At 34.6% G+C, this 22,057-nt stretch overlaps 1 protein-coding gene across 1 annotated transcript; it reads right to left on the reverse strand.

Moving 5' to 3' along the window:
- Nucleotides 1-2,139: 2,139 nt before the first annotated feature.
- LOC129921312 (potential E3 ubiquitin-protein ligase ariadne-2) lies at nucleotides 2,140-17,981 on the reverse strand. Its single transcript, XM_056003100.1, has 3 exons — nucleotides 17,437-17,981; nucleotides 6,817-8,114; nucleotides 2,140-2,715 (listed from the first exon to the last, which is right to left on the reverse strand). The coding sequence occupies exons 1-3, from the start codon at nucleotides 17,501-17,503 to the stop codon at nucleotides 2,566-2,568; spliced, it is 1,515 nt and encodes a 504-aa protein (XP_055859075.1). The 5' UTR covers nucleotides 17,504-17,981; the 3' UTR covers nucleotides 2,140-2,565.
- Nucleotides 17,982-22,057: the final 4,076 nt, after the last annotated feature.

Genomic DNA, 22,057 nt, shown 5'->3' on the forward strand with positions numbered 1-22,057 from the left:
TAGCATTTTGGCTACCTTTTCTTAATTGATTTTCGTTTGTTACAATTCTTTCACCAAAACTTTGGTAATTATTTCGGAAAAATTAATTTTTCCTAATTTTTGAATTTTTCAAAAACCATTTTTCCAATCTTCTTTTAAATGTTTGAATGAGATGTAAACCGTGTAATTCGGGAAATACTAAAAACAGAACTGATGCGAAATTTTGCGGATATTTTTCGATTGCTTATACATTTCCCAATCGATTTCACTAAAAACGCTGCTTAAGTAAAGTGTCCTGACACTTGTAGACATTGCCTTTTTTGGGCTTATTTTATTCAGCTTTCCGATTCACGTCAAAGTCTTAAATAAGAAGCATTTAAATGGCAGTAAATTTAAATAATTTTTCTTGAAAATTTCAAAATTAAACGGTTTCTTTGCCATCATTAAGAGAATATAGGATTTAATTGTATTATTCCTAATTTTTTACAAAAATAATCAATGTAGGCTGGAGCCCAGAGCAAAATTTTGGGAAAGGAGGTGAGTAGGTATGCAGTTTTATAGTCTTATGCGTTCTAATAAAGTCTGACACCTTTAAATCGTGGCTTTATATGGTTAAACAACTCGATTTCTCCAATTAATGTGATTAGGCTTAATTTAGAATATTTCACATTCTGAATATAAGGATTGATGCTCTGTCATTTTCTCTAAGTCTGAAGATAATAAGTAACCATATCGGCTCTATTTTTGGAGAATTTTGAATTAAAATAAACAAAAACAAAAAAATAAGAGAAGTCCCCAAAACAAAATCGCTAATATCTTGAGTTCTATTAATCGTTTGTTCATTTTGAAATCTACTACATACTTCTAAAGAGTTATATACGAACCATGGATATTTTAGACATATTAGCCGTGCTTTTTGTAGTTACTCAGTACCTAGCTCAGTAAAATTTGCCCGGCTACCAAAACAAAAGTATTCGTTTGTTGTGTTCTACAGAGAAAATTTGTTTTCAAAACTTTTACACTATTGATGGCCCTTTACAAACAAAGGATAAATAGCTTCAAATTTCTGCAGAAAATTTACCCAATTTGGAAGAAAAAAAGATGAAATAATGCCTTTCGTACTACTACTTTATATTTATAGCTGACAATGTAGTTATCTTCAGAGTATTGGTTTCTTATTTTTAATGGTAAGTAAATAACTTTGTGAAATGCCAAAGTTCTGCTTTTAATCCTGTGAATCTGTTTGCTGTAAATTTATATATGTAAACGAATCAATGATTACAGACACAAAATGAGAACAAAAACTATAATTTTAAATAAAACTGTTAATCATTAGTTTTATCTTATTACATACACTTTATTTGCGATTTCATTATCTTTCATATTGTATCGATATTAGTTTTACATTTAACTACTAGAAAATATTGTATGTATTTTCTTTTTCTTAATATAAAATCAACTAAATAAATTGTATTGTTTGTATTAATAAATAAACTATGATTTCTTATTTTTTTTTTCTTATGTTTTATTTTATTTTTTCACATATTTCAATTGCAATTAATATTATAATAGTAATCTTAGAAATTATTTTTTATTTTCATCTTATATTCTTAATAATAGAACATAATATATAATATACTCAATGTTTTTTGAAAAATAATAATTTTGTTAAAATTTTTAAAATTATAAAAAAAAATAAAATAAAAAGAATATATAAATTTTTATGTGTAAATGTATGTATATAATGTATATATGTAATTTATAATAATTAAAGTATCATTGCAAAGGTTAATGTGTGTGCACAAAAGAATCACAAACAAAACCAACTGAACATTGGATATTCTATCTCCGCCAGAGGAGGTGACACTGACGTCGTCGTCACTATTTGAATTAAAATAGATTCATCAATAACTTATTTTCTATTCAAGACCTATGGGCAATTATTTAAAAATGCTGTTTGTTTTGTTTGTGTTTGATTTGCTTGTTTTGCACTCAGTCAAACTGCAGATAGCACATAATAATAATACTCCCTTCCTTCTCCCTCAGAGTTACAACGATCACACAGTTAAATTAAAAACAAAAAATACTTATAATTAAATGGGATTTCATGAGTGAAATAAATTGTTTGGAACCCTATGCATTATGTTTACGTAGCTCAAATTGTATTTTTGTTTTTTGAGAATTTAAGCAATAGAAAATAATTGTTGTACCTATTCTAAACTATTTTGGGTATTTATAAAATGGTATAAAACCCGGGTAAAATGCATTTAATATTCATGAACTAACATGTGTTAGAGCAATTTACCAGGGTTTCATCAATTACCCTGCCAATTCATAAATTACCCTAATGTTTGATAAATTTAAAGGCATTATTGACCTTTTTTTTAATATTTGTAATATTTTTTTTGTTAATTAATTATTATTATTGTTGTTGTTATTAATGTTTGTATATGATCAGTTGTAATAAATTGTACATTTTGAAAAAAATCTTAGCTATTGGGAAATTGTTTGTATGTGAAAAGGGTTATTTTTTTGTTTTGTTTTTTTTTTTTTTGTTTTTTTAATAATTCGTCCTATGGAAGTTTATTATAACGTATCTGTTGGAAAGAAATCCTTTAGAAGAGTTGTTCGTCTTTTTTCGGCAATATCCATTTGGTTTTCCAAATCACCTAAATCAGTCGTTTCGGCACGTTCTATTTTCCATGAGAGATTTTCAATTTCAGCTTCTAATTGAGCCTGAAAGTTAAAGAAAAAGAAATAATTTCATTTTTAATTTTACTGTGAATACATTTTGCAAACAAAAAACTTATTTTTAAGATTTTGATAAAATCTTTAAAACTCAATTGCAAAACAATTCAATTTCGCATTGGGGCTCTTTAGAATTTATAAAGCGAAAAAAGCGGCAAGAGCGACAAAAGTGAATAAAATACAACGAAGAACGACAAGAGAAAAGAAACGACAAGGTCGACAAAAACGACAGGGGCGACAAGATCGACAATCGAAGGTTTTCAGCAAAGAACGCTCAATTGAATCAAATTATGAATTGCCACTGCCGAACTGTACCGAGTTAACACGCTAAAACCTAACGATATGAAAACAATCTGTTGCTCAGAACCCGACTCCATCGAAGACCACTGGAGTGGTGAGAGAAATATTTTCATATCAGTTGCTGAAAGAATTTTCGGTCTGCAAGAGCCAATACTTTGTTTTCCATCGGGACCTGGGCAAGCATCAAGGAAAGAAAAGATCTAAAGATTCGGGTAGTCGTTGCAAAAAGGAAAGAGAGGAAGAATTTGGAATCTGCATACCACATGAAGACTAAGGGGGTTCCCCGCAGTGTGCGACGTGACAAGCGTTTTCACAGAAGCAGAAGATGTCGCAAACTGGTGCGCTAGTAAAACAGTCTATAAGAAAATCAAAAAAACTCACACCTGGGAAAAGATCAGTGAATGCATTTTGCTTCGATTTTAAAACACTGAAAATTTGCAACCTGACTTGCCCAAACACCAAATTCTCAATTTTGTAGAGATGCGGACTTTTTGGTCGCATTGATTATTGCAATGAAACAATCAAGTTACATTAACTTTCCCGACTTAACTTAACTTGCAGGGGTTGCTGCCTTCTTCAGAGGAACTTTATTTAGACAAAAAAAAGACTCAATTTTATCAGAAGTGTAAATTTTTCTTTTATTCTTTGTTAAAAATGTTTTTTTTTAAAACTATTTATTTGTTTTTTTTTTTTTTTAATGTTAAAATATTTGTAATTTTTATTTAAAAAAGTGAGTTAATTTATTATTATTTTAAATTATTTTCATTAAACATTAATAATATAATTTTTTGTCTAAATAAAGTTCCCCTGAAGAAGCGGCAACCCCTAGAGATGAGATTTGTACCGCGATCAAAACACTAAAGAACAGAACTGTTACAAGCAGCGCCTACGAAAACGAGCAAATTAGTGCAACCGCTCGTAGAGAAAAATCTGGGTCCAATTTAGTTCTCCTTGGTGATAAGCGATGTACTGTGTAGGAAACTGAGGCAATCGATGGAGTCTGACATCTAATTTAAAACACCTAGATTACACTGGTTAACAAAATTAAACTTTTTTTTTGTAGCCGAAACAAAAATATACTTTTCTGAAGGTTTTCGGTGTGCTGAACTCGAATCCGAAGTCAGAAAAAATGAATCAGCTCCCGTTTTTGAAATATTACCGTTAGAAAATGCAGTACTTCGGACCTTATCTTATAACTTTAAACGAGCTAAAATTGTTTATATATATGTATATATATATATAAATATATATAAAATTGGGATCTCGGAAACGGCTCTAACGATTTCGATGAAATTTTCAGGGTTTGTTCATCTAAGCGAGTAAAAAATTTTGGAAGTATTTTTGGAAAAATCCGCCCACTGCCACGCCCACTTTTTTAACATATAAGTTTTTTCAGAAACGGCTCTAACGATTTCGATGAAATTTTCAGGGTTTGTTTATCTTAGCGAGTCAAAAGTTTTGCAAGTTTTTTTTGGAAAAATCCGCCCACTGCCACGCCCACTTTTTTAACATATAAGTTTTTTCAGAAACGGCTCTAACGATTTCGATGAAATTTTCAGGGTTTGTTTATCTTAGCGAGTCAAAAGTTTTGGAAGTTTTTTTTGGAAAAATCCGCCCACTGCCACGCCCACTTTTTTAACATATAAGTTTTTTCAGAAACGGCTCTAACGATTTCGATGAAATTTTCAGGGTTTGTTTATCTTAGCGAGTCAAAAGTTTTGGAAGTTTTTTTTGGAAAAATCCGCCCACTGCCACGCCCACTTTTTTAACATATAAGTTTTTTCAGAAACGGCTCTAACGATTTCGATGAAATTTTCAGGGTTTGTTTATCTTAGCGAGTCAAAAGTTTTGGAAGTTTTTTTGGAAAAATCCGCCCACTGCCACGCCCACTTTTTTAACATATAAGTTTTTTCGGGAACGGCTCTAACGATTTCGATGAAATTTTCAGGGTTTGTTTATCTAAGTGAGTAAAAAGTTTGGAAGTATTTTTGGAAAAATCCGCCCACTGCCACGCCCACTTTTTTAACATGGAATTTTTTTTTGGTAACCACTTTAAGGATTTCGATGAAATTTTCGGAGTTTGTTTATCTAAGTGAGTAAAAAGTTTGGAAGTATTTTTGGAAAAATCCGCCCACCTCCACGCCCACTTTTTTAACATGGAATTTTTTTTGGTAACAACTTTAAGGATTTCGATGAAATTTTAAGGTTTTGGTCCCCTAGCCGAATAAAATGTTTTGGAAGTACTTTTAGAAACATCCGCTCACAGCTACGCTTATTTTTCTCACATATTAGTTTTTTGGTAATTGCTTTAAAGATTTCGATAAAATTTTGAGGGTTTTTTCCTCTAGGCAAATACAACATTTTGAAAGTATTTTCTCTTACATTAGTTTTTTTTCGCGGAGACAGATTCAACGATTTCAATAAAATTTTGAAGGATGGTTCCATATTTTACGCATTGTTCTTTTTCTTTTTGTTACAATAACTAAACAAAAATTTTTAGATCATGACTTTTTTGATCATGTATTGAAACTTTTAAGTAATTTGTTAATTAGGTATCACACATTACCTTTGTCTTACGTTTTTCTTTTGATTAAATGCAACTATTGTTAACGTATAAAAATAAAATAACTCACAACAAGCCGACAAGGCTTAACTTGAAAAAAAGATTAACTTTATGTACACTATCCAAAACTTTCTGACCCGTAAATTAAAATTTGAACAAAAAGGGATCTCATTGCTGTAGGCATTTTCGATAATGCAGATTCCTGTAACCCTTCTATCCATTACTGATCGTCGTATGTGTATTCAAACGTAAATAAACTGGATTATAAAGTGGGAATGTGGTGTTTTGTAACCCGCGAAAAAACTGGTCTTTGCAAACTCAAACCCACTCCAAAAAATTGCTGTTTACATTTGACTTTTTGCACTGAAAGTTATGACATTTAAAGATACCGAGCAAAGCTCGGTCACCCAGGTACTTCTTTTATATAAGGAAAATTGTTTGAGCATATTTGGTAACGGTTTTTATAAGAACTATTTTCCACCTTTATAAATCTGTTTAAATCTTTCCGATATCTTTCTTACTGCCCAAGATATCCTCAGTTGTTTGGTATTTTTATAAATTTTATAACGTCATTATCTTCTTTATGATATATGAAGCCAAACCCACTTACTTAATTTTAAGATATCTCGGGCAATTCAAAAGATATTGAAAAGATTTAAATAGGTATCGAAAGATGGAAAACAGTTCTTATAGAAACTGTTACTAAATATGCTCAAACAATTTTCCTTATACAAAATAATAAGGTCCGAATAACTCAAAAAAATTTTCTAACGGTAATATCTCAGAAAAGGGAGCTGATTAGTTCTTTCTGACTTCGGATTCGAGTTCAGCACACCGAAAACCATTAGAAAAGTATATTTTTGTTTCGGCAACAAAACCCTTGTAAACCAGTGTTATGCAAACGACGTATGCTTATTTTCTCAAAGGATCAGGGATCAGCATGAAATGACATCTAGAGGAAAGCAGAAATCATTAGTCTGAAAATCAATCGGACCACCGAAAACCGAGGAAGAGTCGGCGTTACTTGGGAAGATCTGGAGCCCTAAAGTATATCTCCAAGGACCGGGTATATTATTAGAAAGTGATTTAGAAAAAAAGCGGTCCATAGGAATCGCTCGAGTTAACTTAATAAAATCGACAAAATTGAGGTCACCAACCTGAAGACCTCAATTTTGTCGATTTGACTATATTCAAGACATGAAAAAAAAAAAAAAAATGTATTTTACCTGTTGATATTCGAAGAGAACTTTTCTGGGTCCAGCCTCCATGAAATATGCATATGGATACGTATACTGCAGTGTATATCTACATTTGGCAAGCAATGAAGCTGCATTAAATAAATATTGCCAGTCAATCCATGTGCCACGCCCCTTCATCACTTTTTCGTTCACTCTAGCTTTCAGACGATCAAGCGTCTGTTGTTCCAATTGCAAACTCTTCGAATGATTCTCCCAACGCTCATAATAATGAAGGTACTTTTTGAGTGCTTCGCGCGCCTGCACATGCATCGATTCGTTGGCAATATTCGGATTGTCTTTATAGCGAGAGCACTCATAGTATTCCGAGCCGTGAGTCTTCCAATCGCCAAGACACATCCAACAAAAGTCATGTTTGCAATTGAAGCACTGCATGTGGTTGCAGCCACCGTTCTTCTCAATGCAAATATGACATTTGGGACAGTCTTTGGTATTGGCACTTATGTAATTTGCCGTTTCACTGTCATCGGCACACTTAGTCAGCCACTTCCTGATTATCTGACAATCGGTGGGCGCATGATAATCCATGCCACACTTGAAGCAAAACGATGTATTGCACACCTTGCAAATAGCTCGTTTGGCGCATATCTCTCCAGAGCGAACGATTATGTGACAATTCGGTCCCGGACAGAAGCGCAGCTCTGGATGAGATCTCACATAGTCTTTGAATGCAAACTGTTGGTATTTATCGCGCATCACCGGGCGCGTCACCAAATTCAGAACGAGATCTTCGGGTACACGAACATTGCACTGCTGTGCCATGCAACCTATTTGAGTGGATATTCCTTGGAAGATTTGTGTTTCGAAATACATTGACCAGCAGTCTTTGCAAAATGAATGACCACATGAGAGCGCATAAAATTTATCGCCGAGCTGTGTGGTCGCACAGACGGGACACATTTGACTACGATAAATGCTTGTGGCGGAAATGGACAGTGCGGATACGGCTATGTGTTTGTAAGAGGAACTACTGAACGAGGCGAACGATGAAGCGGCGGCACTTGATGTGGTTGGAGGCGGTTTGATACGCGCTGATATAAGTAAAGCTGATGCATTTTCGCGGTATTTATCTGTGATTTCTTTATTATTCCATTTGTGCTCGAGCAGGAGTACTTTGGCCAATGATGGCGTTATTTGCAGGATTGTGTTGAGTTTTTCTACAGATTCATTGAGAAGTTTTTCAACTTCTTCCACTGTTAGACAATCATATTCGAAGTATTCTGGATCTGTTTTTCTTGGATCTATTCGTTCCACATCGCAATCTTCACCTAAAATGATACAACAAAATTGCATTTTAATTATTTAAAGGGTTAAGGTATACTTAAAATTTTTGAAGAAATGAATACAATAAAAAATTGAAAAAAACTTTGTTGATAGTGAATCTAAAGAAGGAGAAAGCTATTTTAAAGAGAGTAACCCAAAAGAACGAAGTCGCGTTTACAATTAGTTAAGAAGATTTAACTCTCAAATAGAAAATTGCTTTTGTTTTACAAAGTGATCGCCAAACATTGTAATGTTCTAGTATACAAAGATTGATCTCAAAACAAGGCAATCCTTACCGTTAAAAGGTTAAAGTGAAAATAACTTTTGCTGAAAAAATGTTGCGATATGTTTGTTTCTATTAAAATCATTTTATCTAGTTCTTCGACTAAAATCATCATGTAGCTAAATTAATATGCAAATGCAATCAAAACACTTCGCATAAATCACCTGGGGCAGTGACGAACGTATGTATTTTGATACAAAAAAAAAAGTTTGAATTATGCAAAAAATATTCTCGTGACGACGTAAGAAAAGTGGAAATAATATTGTTTCTCTTTTTTTAATTTATTTATTTGTATAAATTAAAATACCAAACGATCAATTCCAAACTTTTAAATAAGAATCAAGAACAACAGCGATTGGTGAATAAATTAAATTGCACTTTTGTTTGCGTTTTATCTTTGTGCTATAAATTTTTAAATTCATTCAAACATGGGAAAGTAAATAAGAACTTTGGTTGTGGTCAAATTTACGAAAATAAATGTAATTAAAAAACAAAAGTAGGTCACACATATATCGTAAAATTTTGATTCAACTGTTGCTATTGGAGTTGATGATATAGAACGTAATAATAAAAACGATTTTTAATATTGGACAAATATTGGGGGTCTTGTTTTGTATTAATTTGACTCTCTAATATACTGTTATTTTGCTTATTGGTAGGTCTTCACGCGTAGAGCATATCTGCATACTCAACTCAAAAGTGATTTTTTTGGACTTTAACGGTTCTTTCACTCATCGATTCAATATTTAACAAATTTGATATGAATTGAAACAAATATTTTAATTGAAGAGAAGCCCTTTCTAGGTGATAAATTTATAAAGTAATTTTGGTCATTTTTTAAAATTATTTCTGCTCAAGATTTACTAGGTCATTAGCACACAGTAATACATTGAAATTTTGTAGAGATCCCAAGAGAAGATAGTTTGTAAATTTATCGGCGTTACCACGAATTCGTATCGGAAATTTTCTACGATTCACGAAACAACAATCACAAAATCCAATCGTAGAGACAATTTGTATGAAATTTTCCATTATGAACGGATTCCGTGATTGTTTTTGTGGGAATCGTAGCAAATTTCCGATACGAATGGAATACGTGATAAGGCCGAATGCTTGCCTGTAAACCGTGGCAAAGCCAGTCAACGAGGGCTACCTGGCTAAACCACTAGTGTTGAAAAAAAAAATATATCAGATGGCTTCTTCAGTGGCCCGTGAGGAGACCTCTGACTATCCTGAGGTTATTCCTACTCAAGCTGATACAGAATTTGAAACGTTCTTGGTTGTAATTGCCGAGAAGCATTTTGGAATGTCTCAGTTTTGGCAGTTTTTTTTTTTTTTTTCATTAAAGGGGGCGCTTTTGCCTTCTCGTTCCCGACAGTGACTTTGTTTGTCTTGCCAAGGTCGTTGAGGTTTTTTATACACTCCAATACTAGCTTGAAGTCAATTGTGTAGGAATTAAGTGATTTTATGGCACCTAGACAGTCAGACATATTGGCAATGTTTTTTTTCCGGTGATTTAATTCGATATTACGTTCTGCTCATTTTACAATGTTCACCTACTCAACTTTTTTTACTACAAAGATGAACGTATTTTGTAGTTTTTCACAAACTTATAGTTTGGGACCATAGCATCTCTTCAAAAGCCAATCAAATTTTCTTCTGAGGATCTGGAGTGGAGGTCTCTTTTTTGTGTTGCCTTCGAATGTCCTGTGCTTATACTGTTTTATAAAATAAAATGCATAAACTTGCTCTTATGCTAAAAGCTGCTTAAAATGTTTAAGTTTCTTATAGCGTTTATATATGTAAAACAAAAAATTTAATTAGTTTAGTTTTAATTCTTTACTAGTTTTAAATTCAATTCTGTCATTGATTTTACAAGAACTGCAAAAAAGGATTAAAAAGTGTTTTTAAAACAACGAAAACAACCTTTTGAATGATTTAAGTTTTTTAAACTGAGTATGCAGTTTAGTGACTTGTATAAAAAAGAATTTTTTGATTTTTTTTTTCTCGAAAATTGTAGGAACCGTTTTTTTTAATTGTTTTTTTTTTTCTTTATAAAAACTTCAGAAAAGTTTCAGAAAAATATTTGGTATGCTACATAAAAAAAAAATAACTCGTTTTCAAAAAATTGGTTTTTCAAAACAACAACAAAATTTGAAATTTTTTTAAAAAATCCAAAACTGAAAATTTTGAAAATTTTAAGACATTTTAATATTACGGTTACTATATAAAATTTTTCGCTAAGATCGACTAAGTCGTTTAAAAGTCGGAAATCAAGAAAACGGTTCTATTTTCTTTTTGTTTCAAAAGTAGTTGCCACAGTACATGTAGATATTTTTTGTAATCAAAATCGTTAGAGTCGTTTTTGAGAAAAATACTTAACCTCTTCCATTTTAGTCATATGGCAAGTACCGTTAATTTTGGTCCAAAAATAAATTCAATTTCCCCTCTAGGGAATAGGGACAGACAAATAGACAGGCGGGAATTGCGGGACCCACTTTTTTAGCATTCTCTTTCATAGTAATGTCATGTCTGATTGTTATCTCGAGTTCGATTCTTTTTACGAATCTTAAACTTGCCCTATAGTTACGGTGACCATATTTCTGGAAGCCAAACCCGGGACAGATACAAAATTCATTGGATCGTTTTGAAAATATTGATTTTTCAAAAAAAAATTCAATTTTTTTTCAATGATTTTTCATAATTTTTTCTTATTTTGATATCAAGAACGATTTTTTTGAAGCGTTTTTGTTGAAATCATTTAATCGTTTACGAAATCAGAAATCAAGAAAATGGTTTTATAATAATGTCTGCTAATAACTTCAAAAAAAAATATTTTTTTAATCAAAATCGGGAGGGCTGCTTTTTAACATTTTAATTTTATTTTAAATGATTTTGAAATTGCATGATCTTTAACACAATTTTTAACATGTCCTTGAAAGCCTTGAAACTTATCTGGGTTATTTACTCTTCCATATGTTGTTCTTTAATCGAATACATTTTTCCTGGTGTAGCAACCAGAACAGAAGCTTGAACTAAATAATTGACGAACATTTAAAAAAAACTATAGCCTAGTCTAGAGGCGAAACGAAAATTTTCATACAAAACCAGCACAACGAAAAATTTTAATTTCCAACCACTATTTCTTTTTTTTCCGTACAAAGTATTTAAAATATTGAATACAAAAATCAGAGAATGTGCAAATACGGGACAATCACGGGACAAATTACAAAATACGGGGCACTTATACGTCCCGGGTTTCTTAAATAAAAAATACGGGACAGTCCCGGGTAAACCGGGACCCCTACCATTGACTAATGACTACATTAAATTTTTTTAATAAATTCAGTTTTTAATCATAAAAATTCCTCTGAGAGCCGTTTGCTGAATCGAAACTTAAGCATTTATGTATTATGTCCAACATAAATACTCATGTGACAGTTTACGCAGAGGAAAAAGTAGATAATAAGAGTTTATGTTCTACAAAAATTATTTAAGTTTCGCCCTTAATGACAAAATTTTATTTATGTATGTGTTTTTTTTATCAATTTGTTCCGCACTCATGCGTGCTTTTTTTTAAATTTTATATTTCCTACTATAATCTATCATAACATTTATAAATTAAATCAATTAAAATAAGTTTAACCCATTCGTTGTATGTATTCGACCAACGTCCACCCAAAAAAACCTGCTAAAATACAAAACAAACAAAAATATTATTTTTTTATTTCAAAAACCTTTGACGGTTTGATTGGTTTGTTGAAATGAAAATATAGAGATTATAGGGATTTTCATCATCAAATATCAATTACGTGAAAAACGTGCCTTTTATATACGCTACATCGTCGTTGTCGTATATTTAAATCGCACTTAAGTTAATCAACCATTTGATGCCTTTTGATTCAGCAATGACGCAAATGTACACAAACACACATTCAATGAAACAATACACAACAGAATAATGTGTGTTTCTTTGTACTCCAAACAGACACGACATAAACTCACATAAAGGTATATGAACTTGCTTGCTGCGAAAAAAACCTTTCAAGCCTTAAAAAAAAAAAATAGTGCTAGACATTGAAATTGTCGTCATTGTGTGAAAGTGCCATTGCACCCTGACCTTGATTTAAAATCATCTTCGAATCTTGACAAAAGACTTCAAGTAAAAACCAGCGATAAATGGGAAATAAATAGTTGGGTCGAATATTTAAACAGGTAATAATTACCTGTGTGTAGGTACTAAGGAGAGCAGATAGAGTAACAATCTAGGTAAGTGATTTAGGCAGCGTTACCGTTAAGCCTAAGGTCTGAGCGACCAAGTGACGACTTTTTATTAAAAGCGACCTTTTTAAAATTTCATAATAGCGACTTTTTTCTATCTCTCAAAAAGATGTTGCATTAGCTCTGAGATCAGCCATTTCAATGGAATTTGGAAGAAAAACATTAACTAAGTCAACTTGTATTCATAAAATTGTTGAGAAAATTAAAAATATAATGTTCTTGACAGTTGTTTTTTTGTTCTCTCATTTTATTCATTAATTTCAATTCATTTATTTTTCAGCAACATGGTTAAGTTTTTTAATTCCTACTAAATATCTTTTGTGGCAGGAATTGTAGTTCTCAAATTTGCCAAATGCATATTTGCTGTAGTTCGGAGTTAATTGTGAAAAATATTTCTGACTTTTACTACTTTTGTTGGAAAGCAAAATACAGCGGATTAAAGAAAACATGGAATGGGTAATGCCGACTTTTCACGAGTTGATTTTTGCTGTGCCTTTTTTGACGTCTGTCGTTTGAGGATTAAAAATTCCTGGCATTTATAATGCAACCGGCTAGTTTACTGGAGTGTTTGACTAGCCGTGTTTTATTAGTAAATGATTAAGGTCCAATTTATTCACTCTCCATTATTTTTAAAGGCTCCATTAAAAATTATAAAACTGTCAAATCGCTTACAAATTTTAAAATTTCCCATTTTTAATGGCGACTTTAAATTTAATGGAGTGTGAATAAATTGGACCTAAGTCGAGTAAAAAAACATTTTATTCTGTTAGAACCACAAATAGACCAGTGCCAATAATTTTTGAAAATAAAAAAATTATTAGCAGCATATGGGTGGTGGGAAAATTTAGGATAAATGGTATATGAAAGGGGAAAAATAAATTGCCCCCAAAAAATGTGGGGAAAGGGGGTGGGTGGGCGAAAAAGTGGGGTTTGTGTCAAAAATCATGGTTTTTTACGATTTATGTCAAAACTAGATGTCCTATCGAAAAAAGTCAAATGCAAAAGTTGTAGGTAGTATAAATGTCTACAACTTTTACTCAAACAATTTTTTTCTATAACCACAAAAATATTGGAAAAAATGCAAAAATACGATTTTTTGATTTTTTATTTTTATCTTTTACAAAAATGATTGGATTTTAACAAAACTTGGTTAAAAACTACTTTGTTATGTTTTCTATCTACTTAAAATGTTTTTTGAGCAAAAAGTGAATTTTTGGATTTTTGACGAATTTAATTTGAAAAAAATAGCCTATTTTTCAATCAAAAAAGTTACCGAAAAAATGTTTGATTTTTGAAAAGTTTGGAATGAAATTATTTAGATTAAAACCTATTATTTAAGATTGTGTGGAAAAACTATACTTTTGTTTTAGAAAATATTGAGAAAAATTGAAAAAGACAAAAAAATGATTTTTAAGATTGATTTTTCCGTAAATGACAGTAATATTGGCGAGAAATAATTTTCCATAGAAACTAAATTATACTTTTCTAATGGCCTTTGACCTTCTTAATTTAAATCTAGCATTAGAATAGCTCTAACGTGAAAAGTTTTTGAGATATTGAATTTTGAACATCCAAAACACTATTTTTGTGAGGTTTTGCATGGTAATATCTCAGAAAACGTGATGTGATAGATTTTTTCTGACTTCGGATTCGAGCTCAGCGCACAAAAAACCATTAGAAAAATAAACTTTGATTTCTTTAAAACAAACTTTTTGACTAGTGAATTCGAACAGGGAAGAAAAAATCGAATGCCTTGTTCGAATTCACTAGTCAAAAAGTTTTTTTTTATAAAAACCAAAGTATATTTTTCTAATGGTTTTTTGTGCGCTGAACTCGAATCCGAAGTCAGAAAAAATCTATCACATCACGTTTTTGAGATATTACCTACAACTTTTGCATTTGACTTTTTTCGATAGGACATCTAGTTTTGACATAAATCGTAAAAAACCATGATTTTTGACACCCACCCCACTTTTTCGCCCACCCACCCCCTTTCCCCCAATTTTTTTGTGGGCAATTTATTTTTCCCCTTTCATATACCATTTATCCTAAATTTTCTCACCACCCTTATGCTGCTAATAATTTGTTCAACTTTTGCCCTCTGAAAACCGGATTGGCACTGGTCTAAAACGACTTTTTTTTTGTTAAATATTGGTAATTGTTTTATTTTTAAGGTTAAATATATTATTCTAATATATAAAAATCTCTTGTCGCAGTGTTTGTTATCAAACTCTTCTGAAACGGCTGGACCGATTTATATGAAACTTTGTACACATATCGGGTAGGTCTGAGAATCGGCCAACATCTATTTTTCAAACACATTAATGGTAAGGTTTGTCCACCATAAACTTTTTTTTTATTTCTGAGAAAACATTTTTTTTTAATTTTTTTTTATAATTCACTATTGAAAAATACATATAATTCTAAATTTTTAACATTCTAAGACCAAACAATGTTTTTTAATCGCAATTTTTTGTTGAAAATCAAAGTGTTCTATTGTTGTGAAACATTTTTTATGTTTTTTTTTTTTGTTTTTTCTGTCGAAAAATATGAATGTTTGATCATTGTGATGTCAAATATATTATCAGGCAGACTCAATACTCAAGTAGGCGCGTATTTTTTCGGGTTTAAGTTGACAAATTTTGCTATTGGTTGGTGGTTGATTTGGTCAGTTTTGTTAATTGGAATTCTTTGGTGTCAACTGGGAAAGCGAATGTGCAAGTGATCTTTGGTATCTTTGGCAAAAACAATATAGTCTAAGAGCCCAAAGCAAATTTTGGGAGTGGATGTATAACAGAAATGTGAGTATCCAGTTTTATAGCCTTATGGGCTTTATTAACGAACGAATTCAAAAGTCTGGCAGCTTTAAATAGCGGATTTATATGGTTTTCAGGGGGTTAAATAACGCGAGCTTTCCAATCAAGGTGATTAGGCTTAATCAACACAAATTCACTTTCTGAATATAAGCACTTAGGCTCTGTGATTTATACTCAGCTTGAAGATATCAATCTTAACAGTGTTTAATAGCCTGTTTTTACTAGAGCCCAATTGAGATAATTACGCAAACTATCTCATTTCAAATGTCGCATCAACAAGATTGAATTATTCAGGCTTTGGGAAGAAGACAAAAATTGGAAATAAATAATTAACGTTTCCAAAAAATCTAATAAAATGGTAATTAAAGTAAGGCCTAGGATGAATTAAGACATCATTTATTTTGCCAAAACTATCAATTTTTTCTATTATTTAACTATAGTTTTCAAATCAGCTGGAGTTTGTTCATAACGTTGTATAAATTTCCTTCTTGATTTTTACATTTCATTTTCTCAAATGCAAATTGTAGGTAACAAAAATTCAGTACGATTTTAATTTTATAGAGGAAAATGGATAACAATACAACTATTAAGAAAATTTAACAATTTGAGCGAGGAAAAATATTCTCGTTATTAATTTTGCTGACACCTGTTCGCAAACTTTCAAATTGAGTGTCCCAAATTTAAAAAAAAAAGTCTGCATTGAAAATTTTTTTTCGTCGTTTCAGCAGATTTTTCAAAACATTTTCATGGCAACACTGATATGAGGACTGTTCGCCAAGATCGAACAGCGGACCCTTACAAGTGGTGGTCAACACATACTACAAAATTTCCAATTTTTACAACATTTGCTAAAGTCTACCTTTCCTCTCCTGGGACAAGTGTTTACAGTAAAAGACTATTTTTCCAAGCAGGAATAGTCTACGAAGATAAACGTAATCGTTTACTACACAACAAATGCGGAACAAATAGTTTTCATTCACCACAACTTGCCTTTAGTAGATTACAAGTACTAAAATTACAATTTTTTAATAAAACACACATTTTGGTATTATAATTTAAGTCTTTTTTCTTCTCCATTTGGTATTCGGTATTCAGGCGAATAGTTAAACTATTCGGCCGAATACCGAATACCAGAAAAATAGGCCGAATAGGCCGAATACCGAATAGTGGCCTAATTGTTCGCGGCATCTCTACTTTATATATTAGTAAAATGAAAACTTTTTTTAGCTTCTCAACTAATTATTTTGTTGTTGTTAAAAAAAACCTCGTTATAATACAACTTTTTTGTTTTTTTCTGATTTGCGAACTTTTTGTTCTGAAAGCGATTATTTTAGCTACTTTTCAAAAATTTTCAACGGTAACGCTGTATTTAGGTAGACGACCAACAGACAACAAACGACAGGTAAAAACAAAAAAGAAACATCAGTAACATAGATTGGAACTATATATTTTCATATATACAAAAAAATGAAAAAAGGGGAGAAACAAAAAACACCAAAAACGAAGGCCAATTTATATCAATTTGGAGTTTGTGTATAGTTTCAATGGCAATAAACTTTTCGAATGCCAAACCACGAAAAGTAAATCAGTGGAGGCTAGAAAATAAGGGATAATAAAAAAAAAAAAACAAACCAAAACAGAGTTAAACACATGATGTAGCAGAAAACGCAGCAGAAGCAGCAGCAAAACTACGAGAGAAACCAGATTACGACAACGACCCAACGATGAGTATTTTATTGATTTTTTCGTTTGTTGGAGCGTTTTTCTCAGTTCATTTTCCAACCAACTTCGTCTTTTATGATGAGGAGGAAAAAAGAGGAATGAAAAATCAATATTTATAAAAAAAAAAAAAGATTGGACTGGAGTGCACCAGAACTACATAACAAACACACACAGAAAAAGGGTGGTTTTGATGATGAAGATGATGATGGTTATCGCAGGACTCACCTGAGTTGTAATAATCATCGTACTCGCAATCATTATCCGAATAATCCATATCAGAGTCTGCTGACATTTTGTTCTTTTTCTAATTTTTTCCTTGCAGCTGTTTCACAAATCACAGATGGATTTTTCCTTTTTACATTTGATGATGGAGCACCTTGGGGGACCAACTTAGCTCGCAACTCACAAAGGCAATACACAACAATAAAGAAAAAATGTGAAGCACACACGGGCTTAAGTGCACCTTTGGTTGGTAGTATGCATTCGGAGCTGGGTGGGGTAACAAAACGAGACACCAAAATAGGCTATTTGGTATAAAGGTTATTTGTAAATTTTGTTGAAAAATATACAATCACTACGCATTTGGGATGGGTTTTTTTTCTTTTATTTGTAATTCTCGATTTAAACTCGTTTAATTTTGAGGAAAAGGGTTTTCTTTTCAATTGCAAAAAAAAAATTGTAACTTTTTTTCTACACAACGAAGAACACAAAAGAAATATATAACAAGAGAGTATAATGAAAAAAACCTGCACTCGCAAAGTCAACTCTTTTCTTTTTGTATTTGTAAAAAAAAAAAAATTGTTTGACAGATGAAAAGTGAAGTTGGCTGCGAGTGATATTGATTTTTTGCAGGGATGTAGGAGGTTTTTTTTTTGGTAAAATAAAATTTCCCTTAGGGAATTTTTTAAGTACATTTTGTGCTACTAAAAATGACTTTTTTTTTATCAAAATTTTCGTCTTTTCAATGGCTTCAAGACTGTGTCCACAAAATATTCACTTTTCGAATGGCTTATACTCAGTACTATAAAGTTCTTAGTTGACATAGAACAATTTGCCTAATTTGAACCCCATACAAAAATGACTACTTTTAAGTTAAAGCCTGGTACGCAGCTCGCGCTGAATTTTAGCTGAGATAAAATTCCCATACAAGTTATCGATAACTTGTATGGGATCCATTTTATCTAGGCTAAAAATTTTAGATAATTTGTATGGGAGCTAAAATTTAGCGCGAGCAGCGTACCAGGCTTAAGTCTAGTATACAGTTCTTTTCGATAAAAAAAAATGAGTGGTAAAAAAAAATTTTTTTTCTTGAAAAAAAAAAAAAAAATATCTGTGTTTAACAGATGACAGTTGTAAGTTTTTTTCCTCAAAAACAATGGGCTGCACATTGTTTTGCGAGAAAAAAAATCGTGGTGAGTATAATTTTTTTTTTTCAATTTTGGTTTACAGCTGTGGTGAGTTAAAAAATATTTGTTTTGGGAAAAAATCTCTCCCATAAAAAATGCATTGGTTTTTTTTTTTTGCTAGAAGAACTGTATACTAGGCTTTACATAGAATATTTTACATTTATAAATAAGCTGCCGGACTCCAAAATAAAATCCTTTAAAGCAATATTGAAAGGTCGATTATGGCTTTTTTGAAATAGTTACTGACAATAATCAGCAATAGTTTATTTAAATAATTGCTGTGTAATTATAATTTTTTTTTTGATAATTTCTTGGGAGATACTAATTTGAAATCTTTGAACTTGTTTGGGCATGATGCACTTCATTTAATTTATGTTTTTTAATAAAAAAAACAACAACAAAAAGCTTAAAATATAATACTCCAAAAATATTGTTTGTCTTGACTGTAAGTTGGTTATTTTCATTACTATAATGTTGTATGTCGAACATAGAACAATAAAATCAACTCGAAATGCAAGGAAATCACATAAATGTTCTATTTCAAAACAGAAAAACGTTAATTAAACAGATTTCCAACATCAAAAAAGGAGTTTTAACATTTGAATCGATAGATTATTCAGCAACGGTAGTTAATTTTCAATTTTCATGCTAAAATACATAAAAAAAGGGTGAAATTCAGATGCTCCAAACTTTGTAGTCGATTTTCTCGTGGGCTTAGTTGTTTAGACCGAAGATATTTTCCTGGGCTTAACATCTTCGGGACATGCTCGGGACATCTTCGGGACAAGCTCGGGACATGCTCGGGACATCTTCGGGACATCTTCGGGACATGCTCGGGACATATGCTCAGGACATCTTCGGGACATGCTCGGGACATGCTCGGGACATCTTCGGGACATTCTCGGGACATCTTCGGGACATGCTCTGGACATCTGCGGGACATGCTGGGGACATATTCGGGACATGCTGGGGACATGCTCGGGAAATCTTCGGGACATGCTGATGTCCCGAGCATGTCCCGAAGATGTCCCGAGCATCCCGACAAACAATTTTGGTTATATAAAGCTTAACAGATGCAATTGTTGCTTCTGTAAAGCATTATAGAAGCAAAATTGTTAGTAGGGATGTCCCGAAGATGTTCCGAGCATGTCCCGAAGATGTCAGGAGCATGTCCAGAAGATGTCCCGACAATGTCCCGAATATGTCCCGAGCATGTCCCAAAGATGTCCCGAATATGTCCCGAAGATGTCCCGAGCATGTCCCGAAGATGTCCCGAGCATGTCATGAAGATGTCCCGAGCATGTCCCGAGCATGTCCCGAAGATGTCCCGAGCATGTCCCGAAGATGTAGCGAGCATGTCCCGAAGATGTCCCGAGCATGTCCCGAGCATGTCCCGAGCATGTCCCGAGTATGTCCCGAGCATGTCCCGAGCATGTCCCGAAGATGTCCCGAGCATGTCCCGAAGATGTAGCGAGCATGTCCCGAAGATGTCCCGAGCATGTCCCGAGCATGTCCCGAGTATGTCCCAAGCATGTCCCGAGCATGTCCCGAGCATGTCCCGCAGATGTCGCGAGCATGTCCCGAAGATGTCCCGAGCATGTCCCGAGCATGTCCCGAGCATGTACCGAATATGTCCCGAATATGTCCGAGCATGTCCCGAGCATGTCCCGAGCATGTCCCGTAGATGTCCCGAGCATGTCCCGAAGATGTCCCGAGCATGTCCCGAATATGTCCCCAGCATGTCCCGAAGATGTCCCGAGCATGTCCCGAACATGTCCCGAGCATGCCCCGAAGATGTCCCGAAGAAGTCCCGACCATGTCCCGAGCATGTCCCGAGCATGTCCCGAAGATGTCCCGAGCATGTCCCGAAGATGTCCCGAGCATGTCCCGAGCATGTTCCGAGCATGTAACGAAGATGTCCCGAGCATGTCCCGAGCATGTCCCGAGCATGTCCCGAAGATGTCCCGAGCATGTCCCGAAGATGTCCCGAAGATGTCCCGAGCATGTCCCGAAGATGTCCCGAGCATGTCCCGAAGATGTCCCGAGCATATCCCGAAGATGTCCCGAAGATGTCCCGAGCATGTCCCGAAGATGTCCCGAGCATGTCCCGAGCATGTCCCGAGCATGTCCCGAGCATGTCCCGAGCATGTCCCGAGCATGTCCCGAAGATGTCCCGAGCATGTCCCGAAGATGTCCCGAGCATGTCCCGAGCATGTCCCGAAGATGTCCCGAGCATGTCCCGGACATGTCCCGAACATGTCCCGAGCATGTCCCGAAGATGTCCCGAGAATGTCCCGAAGATGTCCCAAGCATGTCCCGAGCATGTCCCGAAGATGTCCCGAGCATGTCCCGAGCATGTCCCGAAGATGTCCAGAGCATGTCCCGAAGATGTCCCGAAGATGTCCCGAAGATGTCCCGAGCATGTCCCGAAGATGTCCCGAGCATGTCCCGAGCATGTCCCGAGCATGTCCCGAAGATGTCCCGAGCATGTCCCGAAGATGTCCCGAGCATGTCCCGAGCATGTTCCGAGCATGTCCCGAAGATGTCCCGAGCATGTCCCGAGCATGTCCCGAGCATGTCCCGAAGATGTCCCGAGCATGTCCCGAAGATGTCCCGAGCATGTCCGAAGATGTCCCGAGCATGTCCCGAAGATGTCCCAAGCATGTCCCGAGCATGTCCCGAAGATGTCCCGAGCATGTCCCGAGCATGTCCCGAGCATGTCCCGAAGATGTCCCGAGCATGTCCCGAAGATGTCCCGAAGATGTCCCGAGCATGTCCCGAAGATGTCCCGAGCATGTCCCGAAGATGTCCCGAAGATGTCCCGAAGATGTCCCGAAGATGTCCCGAGCATATCCCGAAGATGTCCCGAGCATGTCCCGAAGATGTCCCGAAGATGTCCCGAGCATGTCCCGAAGATGTCCCGAGCATGTCCCGAGCATGTCCCGAGCATGTCCCGAGCATGTCCCGAAGATGTCCCGAGCATGTCCCGAAGATGTCCCGAAGATGTCCCGAGCATGTAACGAGCATATCCCGAAGATGTCCGGAAGATGTCCCGAGCATGTCCCGAGCATGTCCCGAAGATGTCCCGAGCATGTCCCGAAGATGTCCCGAGCATGTCCCGAGCATGTCCCGAAGATGTCCCGAGCATGTCCCGAAGATGTCCCGAAGATGTCCCGAAGATGTCCCGAGCATGTCCCGAAGATGTCCCGAGCATGTCCCGAAGATGTCCCGAGCATGTCCCGAAGATGTCCCGAGCATGTCCCGAGCATGTCCCGAGCATGTCCCGAAGATGTCCCGAGCATGTCCCGAAGATGTCCCGAGCATGTAACGAGCATATCCCGAAGATGTCCCGAAGATGTCCCGAGCATGTCCCGAGCATGTCCCGAAGATGTCCCGAGCATGTCCCGAAGATGTCCCGAGCATGTCCCGAGCATGTCCCG

Source organism: Episyrphus balteatus, chromosome 1 (genome assembly GCF_945859705.1).
Source record: "Episyrphus balteatus chromosome 1, idEpiBalt1.1, whole genome shotgun sequence".
NCBI classification, from domain to species: domain Eukaryota; kingdom Metazoa; phylum Arthropoda; class Insecta; order Diptera; family Syrphidae; genus Episyrphus; species Episyrphus balteatus.

Bases quoted from the DNA above. Each gene is read 5' to 3' on its own strand.
- LOC129921312 (XM_056003100.1), bottom strand. From the start codon at position 17,503: ATGTCAGCAGACTCTGATATGGATTATTCGGATAATGATTGCGAGTAC. The intron at 8,115-17,436 runs GTGAGTCCTGCG...GTATCATTTTAG, and splicing joins CGATGATTATTACAACTCAG to GTGAAGATTGCGATGTGGAA. The intron at 2,716-6,816 runs GTAAAATACATT...TTTAACTTTCAG, and splicing joins TTCTCTTCGAATATCAACAG to GCTCAATTAGAAGCTGAAAT.